Raw genomic sequence first — 14,800 nt, 5'->3', positions numbered from 1 at the left:
GGGGGGGAGCTGGGGCGGGCGCGGAGCCACCCCCAGCCCCCAGTTTGCCAGCCGGGCGCCCGCTCTCGCCCCTGCAGCGGTTTGATCTGCGGCGCCATCACCTCGCAGTACCTGCTGGAGAAATCCCGCGTGGTCTTCCAGGTGGGTGACGGGGAGGGGGTGACACCCCCGCCCCCCCCCCCCCCGGCTCCGTGTCACCCCCGTCACAGCTCAGCTCCCTGCCCCGCAGGCCAAGAGCGAGCGCAACTACCACATCTTCTACGAGATGCTGGCGGGGCTGCCCGCACAGCAGCGGCAGCGCTACTGCCTGCAGGGCGCCGAGACCTACTACTACCTGAACCAGGTTGCGTCCCCCCCCCCGGGCCCCCCCCCCCCCCCTTTCGGGGGGTTGGGGGGTCTCCCCGCGCCCCCCCCCCCCCCCCCCACACCCAGGTTTGGGGGTGGGATGCCGATGGCACCCTGGGGGCCGTGGCAGGGTGGGAACTGCGAGATCCCCGGCAAGGACGACGCGGAGGATTTCCGACGGCTGCTCAGCACCATGGAGGTGCTGGGCTTCAGCGTGGATGAGCAGAACAGCATCTTCCGCATCCTCTCCTCCGTCCTCCACCTGGGCAACGTCTACTTCGAGAAATACGAGGTACCCGCGCCGGCCCCGAATTGCCCTCTTTTGGCCCGATTTTGGGGTGCGGAGGAGGGGGCCTCGGTGTCACCCCGCGTCCCGCAGACCGACTGCCAGGAGATCGCCACGGTGGTGAGCGCCACGGAGATCCGGACGGTGGCGGAGCTGCTGCAGGTGTCCCCCGAGGGGCTGCAGAAAGCCATCACCTTCAAGGTGACGGTGAGTGCGCGGGGGGGGGGGGCAGCCGTGGGTCCCCTCCTCTCCGAGCGCTGCCGGATCCCGGCGGGTCCGGATCCGCGGCTGCGGGGGCTGAAAGCTCTGCCACGCCGATGGCTTCGGGTGTCCCCAACCAGGAAACGCTGCGGGAGAAGATTTTCACCCCGCTGACCGTCGAAAGCGCCGTGGATGCCAGGTAGGGCGAAGGGGGGTCTGGGCTGCGGGGGGACGGGGATGGCACAGGGGCTGGAAAAGGGCCCGACCGCATCCCCGGCGTGGATTCGATGCTGGGGACCCAACCTGAGGCCCCAGCCGGGGCTGGGCTGGGCGCTGCGTGTGGCCGGGGTGCCCCGTGCCAGCGCTCTGCTGGCCCACCCGCGCAGGGATGCCATCGCCAAGACCCTGTACGCCCTGCTCTTCGGCTGGCTCACCGACCGCATCAACAAGCTGGTGTACCCGCGGCAGGACGCCCTCTCCATCGCCATCCTCGACATCTACGGCTTCGAGGTGGGGGCTGGCCCCGCCGCCTCCTCCCTGTCCCCCAGCTCACCACGGCTCCTTTGCGGTGCCGTGAGCCACGAGCCTCGATTTTCTTGCAGGATCTCAACTTCAACAGCTTCGAGCAGCTGTGCATCAACTACGCCAACGAGTACCTGCAGTTCTTCTTCAACAAGATCGTCTTCCAGGAGGAGCAGGTGGGAAGGGGAGAGGAGCTGGGGTCTGCCCGTCCCCGGCCACCCCCGGTGTCACCACGGAGCCGGGGACTTTTGGGGTGTCCGAGTGCCCACCCCGAGGCGTGGGGCTCAGCGCGCGGCCGGCATCGCAGGAGGAGTACCTGCGGGAGCAGATCGAGTGGAAGGAAATCCCCTTCAGCGACAACCAGCCCTGCATCGACCTCATCTCCCAAAAACCCTACGGCATCCTCCGCATCCTGGACGACCAGAGCTGCTTCCCCCAGGTGAACTCACGTCGCCCCGGGGAGCGCACCCCTCTGTGCCAGTGGGGAAACCGAGGCACGGAGCAGCCGGTGCCCGCGAGCCGCAACGGCAGAGCTGAGAGCTGGGGCTGGCCGGTTCCTGAATCAGCCTGGAAGCGTTCCTCCCAGCCTGCAGCCCGCTTAGGGGGGGATTTCTCCCCTTTTTTGGGTGGGGGGCAGCGCTTCGGGTGCCTCCCAGGGGTGCCGCGGAGCCTCACCCCGTGCCACCCCCAGGCCACGGACCACACGTTCCTGCAGAAGTGTCACTACCACCACGGCACCAACCCGCTGTACACCAAGCCGAAGATGCCTCTGCCCGAGTTCACCATCAAGCACTACGCGGGGAAGGTGACCTACCAGGTGCGGGGCTGGGGCTGGGTTAAATACAGGAGGTTCGCGGGGATGATCCTACATCGGGGGGCGAGGGACGGCCCTGGGGGGTGCTGGCCTTGAGCTCCTCGTCCCCCTACCGTGCTCCTCACCGGGAGGCCTTGCTGTTTGCCAGGTGCACAAGTTTTTGGATAAGAACTACGACCAGGTCCGCCAGGACGTGCTGGACCTGTTCCTCAGCAGCAGGACCAAGGTAGGGCCCTGCCCAGCCTCGGGGCCGGGCGGTGACGGGGCAGGGGGACATCGGTCTGTGCGGCTTTTATGTCCCCAAGCTTTCATCCCCGTGGCTCAGGAAACCAGGGGACCGGTAGCAGAGGATGCCACAGGCTCGGCCCCGTGCCCTTTTCCCCTGGGGTTCCCCAGGCTTTGCCCCCTCCATCAATGCATCCCCCCTCTTGGGATTCCTCTGCCACAAAAACCCAGTGGCCTGTCCGAGAAGGGGACCCGGGGGTGCTGTGCCACCGCGGCCGCCTTCCTCCTCCGTAACCCTTCCCGTCCCTCCAAGGTGGTGGCCAACCTCTTCTTCGGCCATGCCCAGGTGCTGGCCCGGCAGCGGAGCCTGGTGAGGAGGAGCAGCACCAGGACGCGGCGCTACAAGGCTCCCACCGTGGCCGCCTGCTTCCAGCAGTCGCTGCTCGAGCTGGTGGAGAAGATGGAGAGGTCGGGGCGGGCAGGACGTGCCCTGGTGGCAGGGCTGGCTTTGTCCCCCGTCCCCTGTGGTTGATGTTGTCCCTTCCAACGCAGGTGCAACCCCTTCTTCGTGCGCTGCCTCAAACCCAACAACAAGAAGGTGAGAGCTGGCCTGGGCGGCGTGGTGGGCGCGTGGTGGCACGCAGGTCCCCGCGTCCCCCTTCCCCTCGCCGGTTTGGGTTTCCTCGTGTGGCTTCACCCCCTCGTTCCCCAGGAGCCGGGGCTCTTCGAGGCCGACGTGGTCAGCAGCCAGCTGCGCTACTCGGGCATCCTGGAGACCATCCGCATCCGCAAGGAGGGCTTCCCCATCCGCATCCCCTTCCTCGTCTTCATCGACAGGTGCCAGGGGGGCTCAGGACGGTGCCTCGGAGCTCGTCGCTGCGGGGAGGGTCTGCGGCAGCGTCCCCAGCCGGGGGCTGCGGCAGGGGGAGGCGTCCCTCGTGGTGACGGGGTCACGGGCTCGCCCAGGTACCGCTGCCTGGTCGACATGTGGTCCAACGTGGTTCCCAACGGGGCCAACTGCGTGGAGATGCTGAGGAACCTCTGCCCTGTCAGCCCCAGCATGTACTACGTCGGCGTCACCAAGGTACCGACCCCCCGAAGGGCCACCAGGCTGTCGGGGCGCTCGGGTCCCAGCGAGGGGAGGCGGCCGAATCGGGGGTCTCACGGCCTGTCCCCCCCCCAGCTCTTCCTGAAGGAGCAGCTCTACCAGGCGCTGGAGAGCAAGCGAGCCCGTGCGCACCACCTGGCCGCGCTCACGCTGCAGCGCTACGCCCGCACCTTCTTCATCAAGCGGCGATTCCGCTCGCTGCGCCGCAAGATCGTCCTGCTGCAGAGCCGGGCGCGAGGCTACCTGGCCAGGTGGGGGCCTGGGGGACCCCGGGGGGGGGGGGGGACGGGACCCAGCAGGTGGCACGGGGTGACAGCGGTGCCCTCCCCGCAGGCAGCGGTACCGGCGCATGAGGCACACGCTCATCAAGTTCAGGTCGCTGGTGCACATCTACGTGAACCGCCGGCGGTACCTCAAGGTGAGGTGGGCAACGGCACGGCACGGGGGGGTCACCACGGGATCCCGAGCCCCCCCCCAGGTCTTCAGGGCAGTGCCTGGTGGGTGATGGCACCCCAAGGGTGTCCCGTGGCGCTGGGTCTCCTGCTCAGCGCGGCGTCTCTGCTTGCAGAGGAAGGAGGACGCCCGCCGGCGAGCGGAGGAGGAGAAGGAGAGGATGAAGCAGGTAACGGGGTGAGGGTGTGCGCAGTGCTGGCAGGAGCGTGTGTGCGAACGATGTGTGTGCGATGCTGTCACGCCCTCGTCCATGCCATGCGTTCATGCATCACCGTGGCATCCGGGCCGAGGAGCAGCGCAGCAAGCGGGCACCGTCCCTGTGCTCGTGGCAGGAGCTGACGAGGAGGGAGGTGGTGGACGTGACGCACCTGGAGATCCCCGCAGAGCTGATGGGGCTGCTGGAGGCCGCGGCGGGTGAGTGGGGCCGGCGTGGATCCCAGCTGGGCCACCCTTGTCCCCATCCGTGGGGTGCGGGTGCCGGAGCTGCCGGCTGTGCCGTAGCCGCCCGGGAGGTGAACGCCGGCTGCGTGGTCCTGGTGCCGCCCCCGGCGCTGCAGCCCGACTCCCAGCTCACCCTCCCGCTCGACATCAACGACTACCCCATGGCCAAGTACGTGCGGGGCCACTTCCAGGTAAGGGTGGCACCGGCAGCCCGGCGGTGGGCGCCCGCCCCGGTGGGCGAGGGGCTCGTGGGGTTCCTCGGCACCCTGGACGCGGTGGAGTGGTTTGGTTTGGGGTCCCCCGCATGCGGCTTGGCGGTGCCACGGGGCATGAGAGGGGCCGGCTGCGGGGCGGCTGCGGTGCTGCGCGGGGCCGGAGGCAGCCTCCCGCCCGCCCGCCCTCCCTGTGGGTTCCTGTTGTCTCCAGGGGCCGGGGGGACCCCGCTGAGGTTATCGCAGAGAGACCCGCCGAGCCCTCCTGGACGCCCGCCGCGGGGCAGATCCGGAACCGCCTCGGGCGCTGCCGCTCCGCGGGGCCGGGAGACCAGGTCGCCTTGCTCCCGGGCCCCCGTCCCTGGCCCCGGCTGCTTTGCGCCCTTCCTCCTCTTCCTCCTCTCCCCCCTGTTTTGGCCGTGTGTTTTCCAAGTCTCCGGGATCCCCAGCAGCAGCCCCGGGGCCGGATCCCGCTCTCAGCCTCACGGCGGTGCCAGCCCCATCCTGCCCCCCCAGCCCCATAGCTTCCATCCGCGATGCTCAGCACCGTGGGTCTGCGCCTCCCACCGTGTCCCGGGTGGCGGTGGCAGGGTCCCCTGGGACCCCGGGTAGCCACGGGTGCGGGTGTCGCTGCAGGAGCCGGCTTTCGGGATGCTGACGGCCCCGCTGGCAGCTCCGCTCACCCGGCTGGACGAGGAGCTGTGCCACGAGGCGCTCGGCCTCTTCAAGCTGGTAGGTGGGACGGCGCGGGCTGCGGCACCGCGAGGAGGAGGAGGAGACGGGGTGGGAGGAAGGAGCAGGACGGCCGCCCCGCTCTGCCCCTGCTGTCCCCGCGGCAGATCCTGCGCTTCATGGGCGACCCGGGGCTGGGCGGCTCGCAGGAGACCCTCTTTGGCAACTACATCGTGCAGAAGGGGCTGGCGGCGCCGGGGCTGCGGGACGAGCTGCTGGCACAAGCCGCCAACCAGGTCTGGCGCAACACCAACGTCAACAACGAGGAGCGGGGCTGGCTGCTGCTGGCCGCCTGCCTCAGCGCCTTCCCCCCCTCGGCCGCCTTCGACAAGTACCTGCTCAAGTGAGCCGGGGACGGGGGCTCGCTGGGACCCCGGGGCAGGGCGTGGGAGGGGGTCCGGGGTCTCGCTGGGGACCGCCGGGGTGGGGACAGCCCCCAGATCCGCAGGGTCCCATTTGGACAGCCTGCCACGTGTGCCCGGTGGCACTGCTGTGTCCCCCCCCGGCATCCTAGCGGTGCCCCTCAGGACCTTCCTGGCACGTGCACCCAAGGCCGCTGCTGGCATCTGGGGACGCTCTGAGGTCCCCCCCACGGTCCCTTAGCACCAAACTGTCACAGGTGCCTGGGGCCACCACCGGGCAGCCCCTCAGCGTCCCCCCTTCCCCGCAGGTTTGTCTCCGACTACGCCTTTGCCGGCTACAAGCCGGTGTGCCAGCGCAAGCTGATGCACGCCATGGCGCGGTCCCAGCTGGGCGCCGCGGCCGCCCGCGCCTACCCGCCCTCGCTGCTGGAGTGGACGGCGAACCGGCGGCAAGCCAGCATGGCCCTGCAGCTCTTCTGCTTCAACGGTGCGGGGACGGGGCTCGGAGGGGGGTCCAACCCCACTGGGGCCTCCAGCGGGAGGCAGGAGGGGAGCTGGGGACGCGCTCACCGCCCGTCCCTCCCCAGGCGACGCGTTCTCCTGCCCCGTGCACTCCTGGAGCACCGGCGAGGACCTGGCCGGGGATGTCCTGAAGCACAGGTACCCGCTGGCACAGCACCCAGCATCACCCCGAGCCATTTCGGGTGACCCCAAGCTGTAGGGTGCCCAGCTCGTGGGACACGGTGTCCCCGGGGCGCCGCCACCAGCAGCCCGCTGTCGGCAGGGGGCTGGCGGAGGGCTGGCGGGGCTGGTCCGTGGCCATGAAGGCGGGCGCCCAGTGGGCCGAGCTGGCCGGCCACGACTACGTCCTGGACCTCATCTCCGACCTGGAGCTGCTGCAGGGCTTCCCCAAGCAGAAGTCGTGCTTCCTCATCGCCTGGGAAGGCGCGGGGAGCCGCGGCCGTGCCAGCCAGGCGTAGGTACCCGGCACGGTGCCGCAGGGTCGTGGGATGGGCTCAGGGGGTCTCCAGTATAAGCAAGTGCCCCCTCCCCGCAGGGCGCAGGGGCACGGCGGCGTGGATTTGGACGAGGTGCCTCCTCCTCCGGCCGTCAGAGCGCCCACGCTGCCCTCGCTGGCGGAGGCGGAGGGGTACCCGCCGCACGGTACGGCACCCCCAGCACCACGCTGCTCCCCCGGCCCCGAGCTGCCTGCGGGGCCAGGGTCTCATCCTGCGCCCTGCCTGCCAGACTCCGACTTCGGGGAGCCGCGCACCCAGAAGGGTTTGGACCGGTACCTGGACAGCCTCTTCGACCCGGTGCTGTCCTACGGCAACGGGGTGAGAGCTGCGCCCCCCCCCCCCCTGCCTGAGGCACAGCGGGGCTGGGGGCGTGGGGCACGGCCCAGCCTCTGCCAGGGGGCTCTGCCTCAGCTTCCCCCCGATGCTGCTCCCCAGGAGCTGGAGAAGCCGGCTGCCCTCGTGCAGAGGATGAAGGGAGGCGGGGGCACAGGAGGAGGGGAGGGAGGCGGTGATGCCAAGCAGACCAGAGCCGCTGCGCCTGCAGAGCCGCGGCAGCTGAGGGGTGAGCTCCGGGGTCTGTCCCTGGCTTTGTGCCTCAGTTTCCCCACCTGATCCGAGCCCCTCGGCTCCGGGACCCCCTGGGACCCCGCAGCCCTCAGTGCCGGGCTGGCCCAGCTCTCCCCTTTGCCTTCACAGCAGCGGAGCCAGCCCCGTCCCCGCAGCGCTGGGCGGACCCCAACCCACCAGGACCCCCGGTCAGTGGGGCAGGGCCAGGAGGGGCTGGGCCCAGCGTTGGGGACACCGGGGGACAGTGGGACGGGGGCCAGGTCCTCACGGCGTGACCGTCCTTGCAGGGCAGAGCAGCGGAGGGGTCGCCCACCCGCGTCCCTCAGCCCCGGCCCTACCTGCAGAAAGCCGGTAAGGGGTGCCCGGGCTGGGGTCCTCGGCTTGTGCCGCCGAGGGGACGGGGTGCCCGAGCCAGAGCTTGTCCCTGCAGCTCCCACAGCCCGGCAGTGGGACGGCGAGCCGGTGCGGCACTCCCGGCTCAACTCGGAGCACTTCCCACGGCCCACGCACAACATCCGCAACATCATCCGGCAGTGCCAGCCCGCCCCGCGCGGCGCACAGCCCCCCAGGTACCCCCGGCCCCGCAGCGAGCCACGGGGCTGCCAGCCACGTCCCCCGGCCCCCTTATCCTGACCCTGGGGTGCGGGTGACCACGGGGTGCGGGTGACCATGGGGTGCGGGTGACCCTGGGGTGCTGGCTCCGCAGCAAGCTCTTTGGGAAGAAGCTGGACCCCCACGAGGAAGCCATGCAGATCCTGAAGGAGCAGCTCTCGGCAGCCCAGGTGCCCGCGGCCGTGGTAGGGACGGGGCCACCCCCGGGTCCCCCGTGCCGGGCTGGGGTTGCCGCCAGCCCTGCCCACAGCCCGCTCGCCGCCCCGCAGGGACCCTCGGAGGCGGTGGCCGCGGTGAAACCGGTCACGGGTGGCGGGTACCAGCCGCGAGCGCCGACGGGGAGACCAGCGGCCACCCGGCCCCCAGGTATCACCGGGGGGGCTCGGGGCAGAGGGGGCATCTCGTCCTCATCTGGGTGATGCCCGATGGGTTTGGATATGGGCCCAGCTCCGCGGCAAGCTCACGGGATAGCTGCTGCGCCCAGCTAAGCCCTCCGTGCCCCCCGTGCCTCAGTTTCCCCTGGTGGAGAGGGGCTGTCGGTGCCCCCCCCCCCGGGGACACGCAGGGCTTTCCCACCCTTTGCAGTCTCCGTGTCCCGGGAGCTCCCCTCCGAGGCGCAGCAGGTCCAGACCCAGCTCCACCGCAGCTGCAGCGAGGACTTCTACACCTACCGCAACGTGCCGTGGAAAATGTACATCCGCAAGGAGGTGCGGGGCTGGGGGGGGGGCACGGGGAGGGGGCAGGGGGACGTGGCACGGGCAGCAGCATCGGCTCCGTGTCCCCTCTGTGCTGGGACAAGGCTGGTGGCAGAGGGGTGCGCGGATAGAGGGTTTTTTTCTCTGTGCTGCCGTCCCTCCTGGCAGGTTTTCTACCCCAAGGACAGCTTCAACAACCCGCTGCTGCTGGACCTCATCTTCCGCCAGGTGAGCCAGCCCCGCACCCGCTGAGCCTCCTGTGCCCTGTCCGAGGGCAGGGAGGAGGCTGGGGGGGGGGGGCACCTCGCTGCCCGTGGTCCTCGCCCCTTGCCCAGATCTTCACCGACACGCTCTCCGACACCTGCATCCGCATCAGCCCCGAGGAGCGGCTGCGCATGAAGTCCCTCTTCGGTAACGCCGCACCCCGAGCCTGCTGCTCCCCGGGGGGGGGGGGGATCACAACCGGGGGGCTCCCACCTGGCCGTTTTGGTGCCTGTCCCCATAAACTGGGGACCCTCCGCCAGGCTTGGGGTGCATCCTGCCGGGCTGGGAAAGGGGTGAAGCAGCCCCGCTCCCACCACAAAACCCACGTCCGGACCCCCCCCCCCCCCGGGGGCCGGGGGCTGCCCCCCGTGCCGTATTTCCCCCCCCCACCCCGGCAGCGGAAAACAAGCTGGACTCCTTCAGCCCCGTGGCCACCGAGAGCGTCAAGAAGGAGATCGTGGCTGCCGCCCGGGACGGCTGCGAGGTGTATTTCTCACGGCTCTTCCCCGCCACGGTGAGCACAGAGCCACAGGACAGGCTGGTGGCGTCCCCGTGCCCTGTCTGATGTGGCCGTCCCGTCCCGCAGGGCAGCGTGGGCACGGGGGTGCAGATCCTGGCCGTGTCCCACGCCGGCATCAAGCTGCTGCGGCTGGTGAAGGGCACCAACGTGCCCGGGGAGCAGCTGCGGGTGCTGCGGGCGTACGGGTAGGGGCGAGCAGGCGGCACGGCCCCGCACGGCTCCCCGGGGTGGGCTGGGTGCCGCGGGTGCTTCACCCTGCCCTCGCCCTGCCCCAGCTACGCCGATGTGCTCTTCGTGACCACCCCGTCCAGGAACATGCTGGAGTTCAACCTGAGCAGCGAGAAGCTCATCCTCTTCTCCCCCAAGGCCCCCCAGGTCAAGGCCATGGTGGACCAGTTCATCACGGAGCTCAGGAAGGTGGGGGGGGCACCTCCCGGGGGCTTGGTGGGGTTGGCACCCTGGGGTGGCTCTGCGGCTGGGGGTGCTTGAAGCCCTCGTGTGCCTGAATTTCCACGGGGGTGCACGGATTTCCTGGGGGGGCCGCATGGATTTCCACGCGTGTGCACGCATGCGAGGGCTGCGCCGGCCCCTCGGTGTCCCCAGGACTCGCAGTACGTGGTGGCCGTCAGGAACTACAGCCCGGAGGACGGCGCCCAGCTCAGCTTCCACAAGGGGGACATCATCCACCTGCAGCCGCTGGAGCGCCCCGAGCGAGGTGAGCGGCCCCCCAGGTCCCCGCACCCATGGCCCTGCACCCTGCCGGGGGGGTCCCTCGGGAGAGCCAACCCCCCCCGGCACGGCTTCACCATCGCCCGCTGCCCCTGGCACCACGGCGCTGCTCTGCCCGGTGCCAAAACGGCCTCGTTTGGGGACGTGAGGGTGGCAGGTCCCCGTGACGCCCCTGTCCCTGTCCCCCCAGACCAGTACTACGGCTGCGTGGTCCGCAAGAAGGTGATGTACCTGGAGGAGATGAAGACGGGCACCCAGGATTTTGGTGGGTGGCTCTGGGGTGCCGGGGTGTCCCCAGCGTGTCCCCAGCGTGTGTGCTGCTGCCCTGGGCCATTTTGGCACCGTGTCCTTGTGTCCCCTGGGGTCTGCGTCCCCTCTCCTGTGTCTTTTCCCCTGATCACCACCAAACCCTGGCTGTTTCCAGCTAAAAGCCACATCCAGACCCCCCCCCGGGGAGGGCTCACGGGTGCTGTGCGGGGCAGGGGCTGTGCGGGGGTGACCCCCGGGGCCATCCCCACCCCTCTGCCCGGCGCAGGGTGGAAGTTCGGGGCCATCCATGGCAGGTCGGGGCTCTTCCCGGCCGAGTACGTCCAGCCCGTCGCCGCCCCCGACTTCGTCCACTTGCCGGCGGAGAGGAAAGAGGAGCCCCGGGACAAGCAGGGCAGGGTGGCAGCCTCGGGGGCCGTGGCCGTGGCCGTGGCTTCCACTGCTGTGGCCCAGGAGCTGGACCGCAGGACCGAGGTGGGTGCTGCCGTGGGGGGGTCACCCTGCACGGTGGGGCCGTGCCCCGTGCCCACAGCCCCTCTCTGCAGGTGTCTCCTGCCTTCCCCGGGGGTTCGGAGGGTGACGGAGGTGACCAGCTTGGGGACATCGTGGGGACCTGCCCCATGCTGGCCTTCGCCAGGCGCTATTTCCGCGCGGCACGGCACGGGACCGCGTGAGCGCTGGGGTGGGGACACCCCGTGGTGGGGACACCCCGTGGTGGGGACACCCCGTGGTGGGGTCACCCATGCCCAGCCGCTCCCCTCACCCCTCTCTCTCACAGGGAGTCCTGCGGGATGAAGGCTAAAAAGGAAGGGCCCGACGGGATGGAGATGCTGAGGTTCACCAAGGTGCGGGGAAGTGCCAGGGTGCCGCCCCGTGCCTGGGGTGTCCCTTGCCACGCCGTCACCCGCGGGTCCTCCTGAGGTCCTGACGTGCTCAGGAGCTCCACGAGTGCCCCCCCGACGCCCACCCCATCCCTCCGGGTGCTCCTCTCCCCGCCAGGTCCCCATCCAGGAATCGCTCATCGAGTTCACGGACGGCAGCATCAGCAAGCTGGCCACCGAGGCTTTCCAAGGTAGGCACGGCCACCCGCCCCGACCCCCTGTCCCCACGGGACCCCCATCCTTGGAGAAGGGTCTGGACAAGCAGTTGGGGTGGCCCAAGCTGCCGATGCTCCTCCAGCCTCATCGCCCCCCCCTGCAGCGGTTCGGGAGGCTGGGGTGTTTGTCACACGGAGGGCAGCACGTCCCCGGGGAAGGGACAGGGCGAGCTGTGTCACCGTGTGCCTTTGTTGCCCCCCAGCCGTGATGAAGTTCATGGGCGACCACCCTCCGAGGGGGCACACGGAGCTGGACATCGTCTGCACCATCCTCAAGGTAAGCCCCGTGCCGGGGCGGTGAGCCCCCCGGGGGTGGCAGCGGGGACGTCCCCGGCCGCGGAGCGAGCCGTGCCTCTCCCCTAGCTGTGCGCGGAGCACGAGGTCCTGCGGGACGAGGTGTACTGCCAGATTGTCAAGCAGGTCACCGACAACACCAGCTCCAAGCCGTGAGTCCTGGAGCCATGCTGGGCCAGGCTGGCGCTGGGGACAGCTGTGTCCCTGGCCATGCCAAGCCACCCCGGCACCGGGGGGACACTCAGGGGCTGGGGGTGCCACCACTGCCGCCCGCACCCTGCCGTGCTGGGCTGCTCCCCAGGGCTGTGGGTGCCGTTTCAGCTGCCGAGGGCACCCCTGGCTCTGCCCGGGGGGCTCAGCCCCAGCTCTTCCCTGCAGGGACAGCTGCCAGAAGGGCTGGAGGCTGCTCTACATCCTCACCGCCTACTACAAGTGCTCCGAGGTGCTCAGACCCTTCCTCCTGGCTTTCCTGCAGGGTGCCAGCGGGCGCCCGGAGCTCCCTTTCCATGGTAGGGGCTGTGCCCACCCCGGGAACCTTTAGGGGACCCGGGAAGGGCCGATGTCACTGCCCAGCCCCATCCTGCCGGGCTCTGTCCTGGTGCCTGCGGGGTGCCGCAGAGCCGGTGTGCCCCGTGCGCCCGGGTCTGCCGCCACCACGCCGGTCCCCGTCTCCCCCAGGGATCTCCAAAGCCTGCGAGCAAAACTTAAGGAAAACCCTGCAGTTTGGTGGCCGCAGCCTGCTCCCCAGCAGCATGGAGCTCAAAGCCATGGTGGTGAGGCCGGGTGCCCACGGGCAGGGCTTCAGAACCCCCCCCCCCCGAGGTTCGGGATGACCTTGATGTGCTCGTAAGCCCCCCACGGCCACCGTCACGGGGCTGAGCTGATGGCACCACGGGGCACTTTGTGGGGACGTTCCTTGGGGGAGCACCTTGGGGGTGCCCTGAGCTTTTAGGGGGACAGCATGGCTCGCTATGGCCGGATGGGCAAGGCACAGGATGGGACGTCCTGGTGGTTTGGGGGTGCTTTTCGGGGGTCTCGCTGCGAGAAAAGCACGCCCTGTCCCCGTACAGGCTGGGCGCAGCGCCAAGCGGCAGCTCTTCCTCCTGCCCGGCGGCATCGAGCGGCACCTCAAGATCAAGACGTGCTCGGTGAGTCGGGGGCACGAGGGGCTCGCTGTGGACACCCCGAAGCTGCGGTGGGCTGGGGGGCTTGGCGCTTTGGGAAAAAAAAGGGGGCTCTTGGAGGTCTCTTCCCTGGGGAGCTGCGCAGGGTGAGCCCCCGGGCACCATCCCAGCCGCGCGTCCCCCTGCCCCAGGTGGCTCAGGACGTGATCGAGGAGCTGTGCTGCGAGATGGGGCTGCAGCGCCCGGAGGCTTTCGACGAGTACATCCTCTTCGTGGTCACCGACAGAGGTGAGGGGCTGCTGGCCGTGCCCCCGGGCGGGCGCCCAACGGGGACACCGAGCTGAGGCTGCCGGGGCCCTGCAGGGCAGAACGTGCGGCCGCTGACCCGCCGGGAATACATCCTGGACGTGGCCACCGAGACGGAGCGCCTGGACGCCAGCTACACCTTCTGGTGCCGCCGCGTGGTCTGGAGCCAGCCCCTCAAGTTCGACAACGAGCTCTACGTCACCGTGCACTACAACCAGGTCCGGCCGCGCCGCGGGGCTCCCCCGGGGTATTCCCCGTCCCCAAGGTGGTCACGCTGTGTCGTGTCCCCTCTACCACCGCCTTTCCAGGTGCTCCCCGACTACCTCAAGGGGCTGTTCACCGTCCTGCCGCCTTCGAGGCTGGGAGAGCAGCACTTCCAGCAGGTGGCCAAGCTGGCCGCCCTCCAGCACCGCGCCAAGGATGGCCACCGGCTCCCCACCGCGTACGGACGGAGGCGCGGGGGCACGGCCGGGAGCTCACGGCCCGCGGGGACCGGGGGAACCCGCTGGCCAGAGCTGGCCCCGTCCTCCTTGTGCCCGCAGGAGGGAGGTGCAGGACTACGTCCCCCCGCAGCTCTTCCACCTGCTGACGGCCCAGTCCTGGCTCCACATGGTGACCCAGCACGCGCAGCAAGCCCAGGCGCTCAGCGCCCACCAGGCCAGGGCGCAGTTCCTGGGTGAGCGGGACGGGGACAGGGACAGGATGCCCCCCCGGAGGCTCCTCCGTGGGCATTTTGGGACCTCCACGGAGCCCCCGTCCTCCGCCCCGCAGGGCTGCTGAGCGCCTACCCCATGTTCGGCTCGTCCTTCTTCTACATCCAGAGCTGCAGCAACAACGCCATCGTCTCGCCCTGCATCCTGGCCGTCAACCAGAACGGCCTCAACTTCCTCAGCAAGGACACCCACGTAGGTGTGGGGTACTGGGGGGCTCCGGCCGGGGGGTCCCCACGTTCCCATCCCCTGCAGCCCTACTCCGGGCTGGCACAGAGCTGTGGAGCCGACGTCCCTCTCCCAGCACCGTGGGGACCCCTGAATATTTGGCACCCCGACCCTTGCTCCTCCCGCACCCGCTTTGTTCCCCGCCGCCCGGGGCCACCCAAGTCCCCATGGGGCCAGCAGGGGACCTCGGGGCCACCTCCCCTGTTGTCCCCCCTCCCCGAATTCCCTCCCCCCAGGAGCCGGTGGCCAAGTTCTCGCTGAAGGAGATCCAGGCCACGCGGACGCGGCGGCCGACGGCCGGCTCCAGCTACCCCTACGTGGAGATCACGGTGGGGGAGCTGCTGGCGCAGGGCATCACCCAGCTGCAGCTGGAGCAGGTAGGGGCACCCCCGGGGGGGGGGGGCGGGGGGCCACGGGACAAAGGGGGGGGGTGCCCCCGCGCCCCCGGCGGGGGGGGCCCCCCCCCCCCCCCCCTTGTGCCCCTCCGTGGGCTGTGACCACAAGGATTTGATACAAGGCCGCCGCGCTCGGACCGCCTGCGTGTGTGCTCTGTGCTGCCATCGCTGACAATGGGGGTGCTGAATGCGGACCCCTCGCCCCCCCCCCCGGGCCCCCTGAGCCCCCCTAATCCCCCTTCAGCCCCCCCAAACTCCCTCAGCCCCTCGTGA

General features: G+C 70.2%; 1 protein-coding gene across 1 annotated transcript in view; it reads left to right on the top strand.

The window, feature by feature from the left end:
• Nucleotides 1-14,800, top strand: part of MYO15A (myosin XVA) — a 20,848-nt gene extending 6,048 nt beyond the window's left edge. Inside the window, exons 9-64 of the mRNA XM_035339802.1 lie at nucleotides 78-141; nucleotides 230-343; nucleotides 476-637; nucleotides 725-838; nucleotides 973-1,031; nucleotides 1,219-1,342; nucleotides 1,435-1,530; nucleotides 1,662-1,793; nucleotides 2,046-2,171; nucleotides 2,317-2,394; nucleotides 2,707-2,861; nucleotides 2,946-2,991; nucleotides 3,106-3,230; nucleotides 3,360-3,477; nucleotides 3,577-3,752; nucleotides 3,835-3,919; nucleotides 4,070-4,123; nucleotides 4,287-4,368; nucleotides 4,456-4,586; nucleotides 5,244-5,339; nucleotides 5,447-5,682; nucleotides 6,010-6,188; nucleotides 6,289-6,361; nucleotides 6,486-6,677; nucleotides 6,759-6,865; nucleotides 6,950-7,038; nucleotides 7,156-7,282; nucleotides 7,417-7,475; nucleotides 7,575-7,638; nucleotides 7,718-7,856; nucleotides 7,994-8,084; nucleotides 8,169-8,265; nucleotides 8,485-8,606; nucleotides 8,763-8,822; nucleotides 8,930-9,005; nucleotides 9,257-9,372; nucleotides 9,445-9,563; nucleotides 9,654-9,795; nucleotides 9,982-10,093; nucleotides 10,298-10,372; nucleotides 10,643-10,860; nucleotides 10,920-11,044; nucleotides 11,153-11,219; nucleotides 11,374-11,446; nucleotides 11,674-11,747; nucleotides 11,834-11,916; nucleotides 12,143-12,273; nucleotides 12,443-12,537; nucleotides 12,835-12,912; nucleotides 13,080-13,176; nucleotides 13,252-13,412; nucleotides 13,503-13,636; nucleotides 13,737-13,870; nucleotides 13,966-14,099; nucleotides 14,369-14,534; nucleotides 14,772-14,800. Of these exons, the coding sequence (XP_035195693.1) occupies nucleotides 78-141; nucleotides 230-343; nucleotides 476-637; nucleotides 725-838; nucleotides 973-1,031; nucleotides 1,219-1,342; nucleotides 1,435-1,530; nucleotides 1,662-1,793; nucleotides 2,046-2,171; nucleotides 2,317-2,394; nucleotides 2,707-2,861; nucleotides 2,946-2,991; nucleotides 3,106-3,230; nucleotides 3,360-3,477; nucleotides 3,577-3,752; nucleotides 3,835-3,919; nucleotides 4,070-4,123; nucleotides 4,287-4,368; nucleotides 4,456-4,586; nucleotides 5,244-5,339; nucleotides 5,447-5,682; nucleotides 6,010-6,188; nucleotides 6,289-6,361; nucleotides 6,486-6,677; nucleotides 6,759-6,865; nucleotides 6,950-7,038; nucleotides 7,156-7,282; nucleotides 7,417-7,475; nucleotides 7,575-7,638; nucleotides 7,718-7,856; nucleotides 7,994-8,084; nucleotides 8,169-8,265; nucleotides 8,485-8,606; nucleotides 8,763-8,822; nucleotides 8,930-9,005; nucleotides 9,257-9,372; nucleotides 9,445-9,563; nucleotides 9,654-9,795; nucleotides 9,982-10,093; nucleotides 10,298-10,372; nucleotides 10,643-10,860; nucleotides 10,920-11,044; nucleotides 11,153-11,219; nucleotides 11,374-11,446; nucleotides 11,674-11,747; nucleotides 11,834-11,916; nucleotides 12,143-12,273; nucleotides 12,443-12,537; nucleotides 12,835-12,912; nucleotides 13,080-13,176; nucleotides 13,252-13,412; nucleotides 13,503-13,636; nucleotides 13,737-13,870; nucleotides 13,966-14,099; nucleotides 14,369-14,534; nucleotides 14,772-14,800 (6,211 nt within the window). The remainder of the gene's footprint in view (nucleotides 1-77; nucleotides 142-229; nucleotides 344-475; nucleotides 638-724; nucleotides 839-972; nucleotides 1,032-1,218; nucleotides 1,343-1,434; nucleotides 1,531-1,661; nucleotides 1,794-2,045; nucleotides 2,172-2,316; nucleotides 2,395-2,706; nucleotides 2,862-2,945; nucleotides 2,992-3,105; nucleotides 3,231-3,359; nucleotides 3,478-3,576; nucleotides 3,753-3,834; nucleotides 3,920-4,069; nucleotides 4,124-4,286; nucleotides 4,369-4,455; nucleotides 4,587-5,243; nucleotides 5,340-5,446; nucleotides 5,683-6,009; nucleotides 6,189-6,288; nucleotides 6,362-6,485; nucleotides 6,678-6,758; nucleotides 6,866-6,949; nucleotides 7,039-7,155; nucleotides 7,283-7,416; nucleotides 7,476-7,574; nucleotides 7,639-7,717; nucleotides 7,857-7,993; nucleotides 8,085-8,168; nucleotides 8,266-8,484; nucleotides 8,607-8,762; nucleotides 8,823-8,929; nucleotides 9,006-9,256; nucleotides 9,373-9,444; nucleotides 9,564-9,653; nucleotides 9,796-9,981; nucleotides 10,094-10,297; nucleotides 10,373-10,642; nucleotides 10,861-10,919; nucleotides 11,045-11,152; nucleotides 11,220-11,373; nucleotides 11,447-11,673; nucleotides 11,748-11,833; nucleotides 11,917-12,142; nucleotides 12,274-12,442; nucleotides 12,538-12,834; nucleotides 12,913-13,079; nucleotides 13,177-13,251; nucleotides 13,413-13,502; nucleotides 13,637-13,736; nucleotides 13,871-13,965; nucleotides 14,100-14,368; nucleotides 14,535-14,771) is intronic.

Source organism: Oxyura jamaicensis, chromosome 14, assembly GCF_011077185.1.
Source record: "Oxyura jamaicensis isolate SHBP4307 breed ruddy duck chromosome 14, BPBGC_Ojam_1.0, whole genome shotgun sequence".
NCBI lineage: Eukaryota > Metazoa > Chordata > Aves > Anseriformes > Anatidae > Oxyura > Oxyura jamaicensis.
The sequence above is the reverse complement of the archived record's forward strand: the minus strand, read 5'-3'. Positions and strand labels throughout refer to the sequence as shown.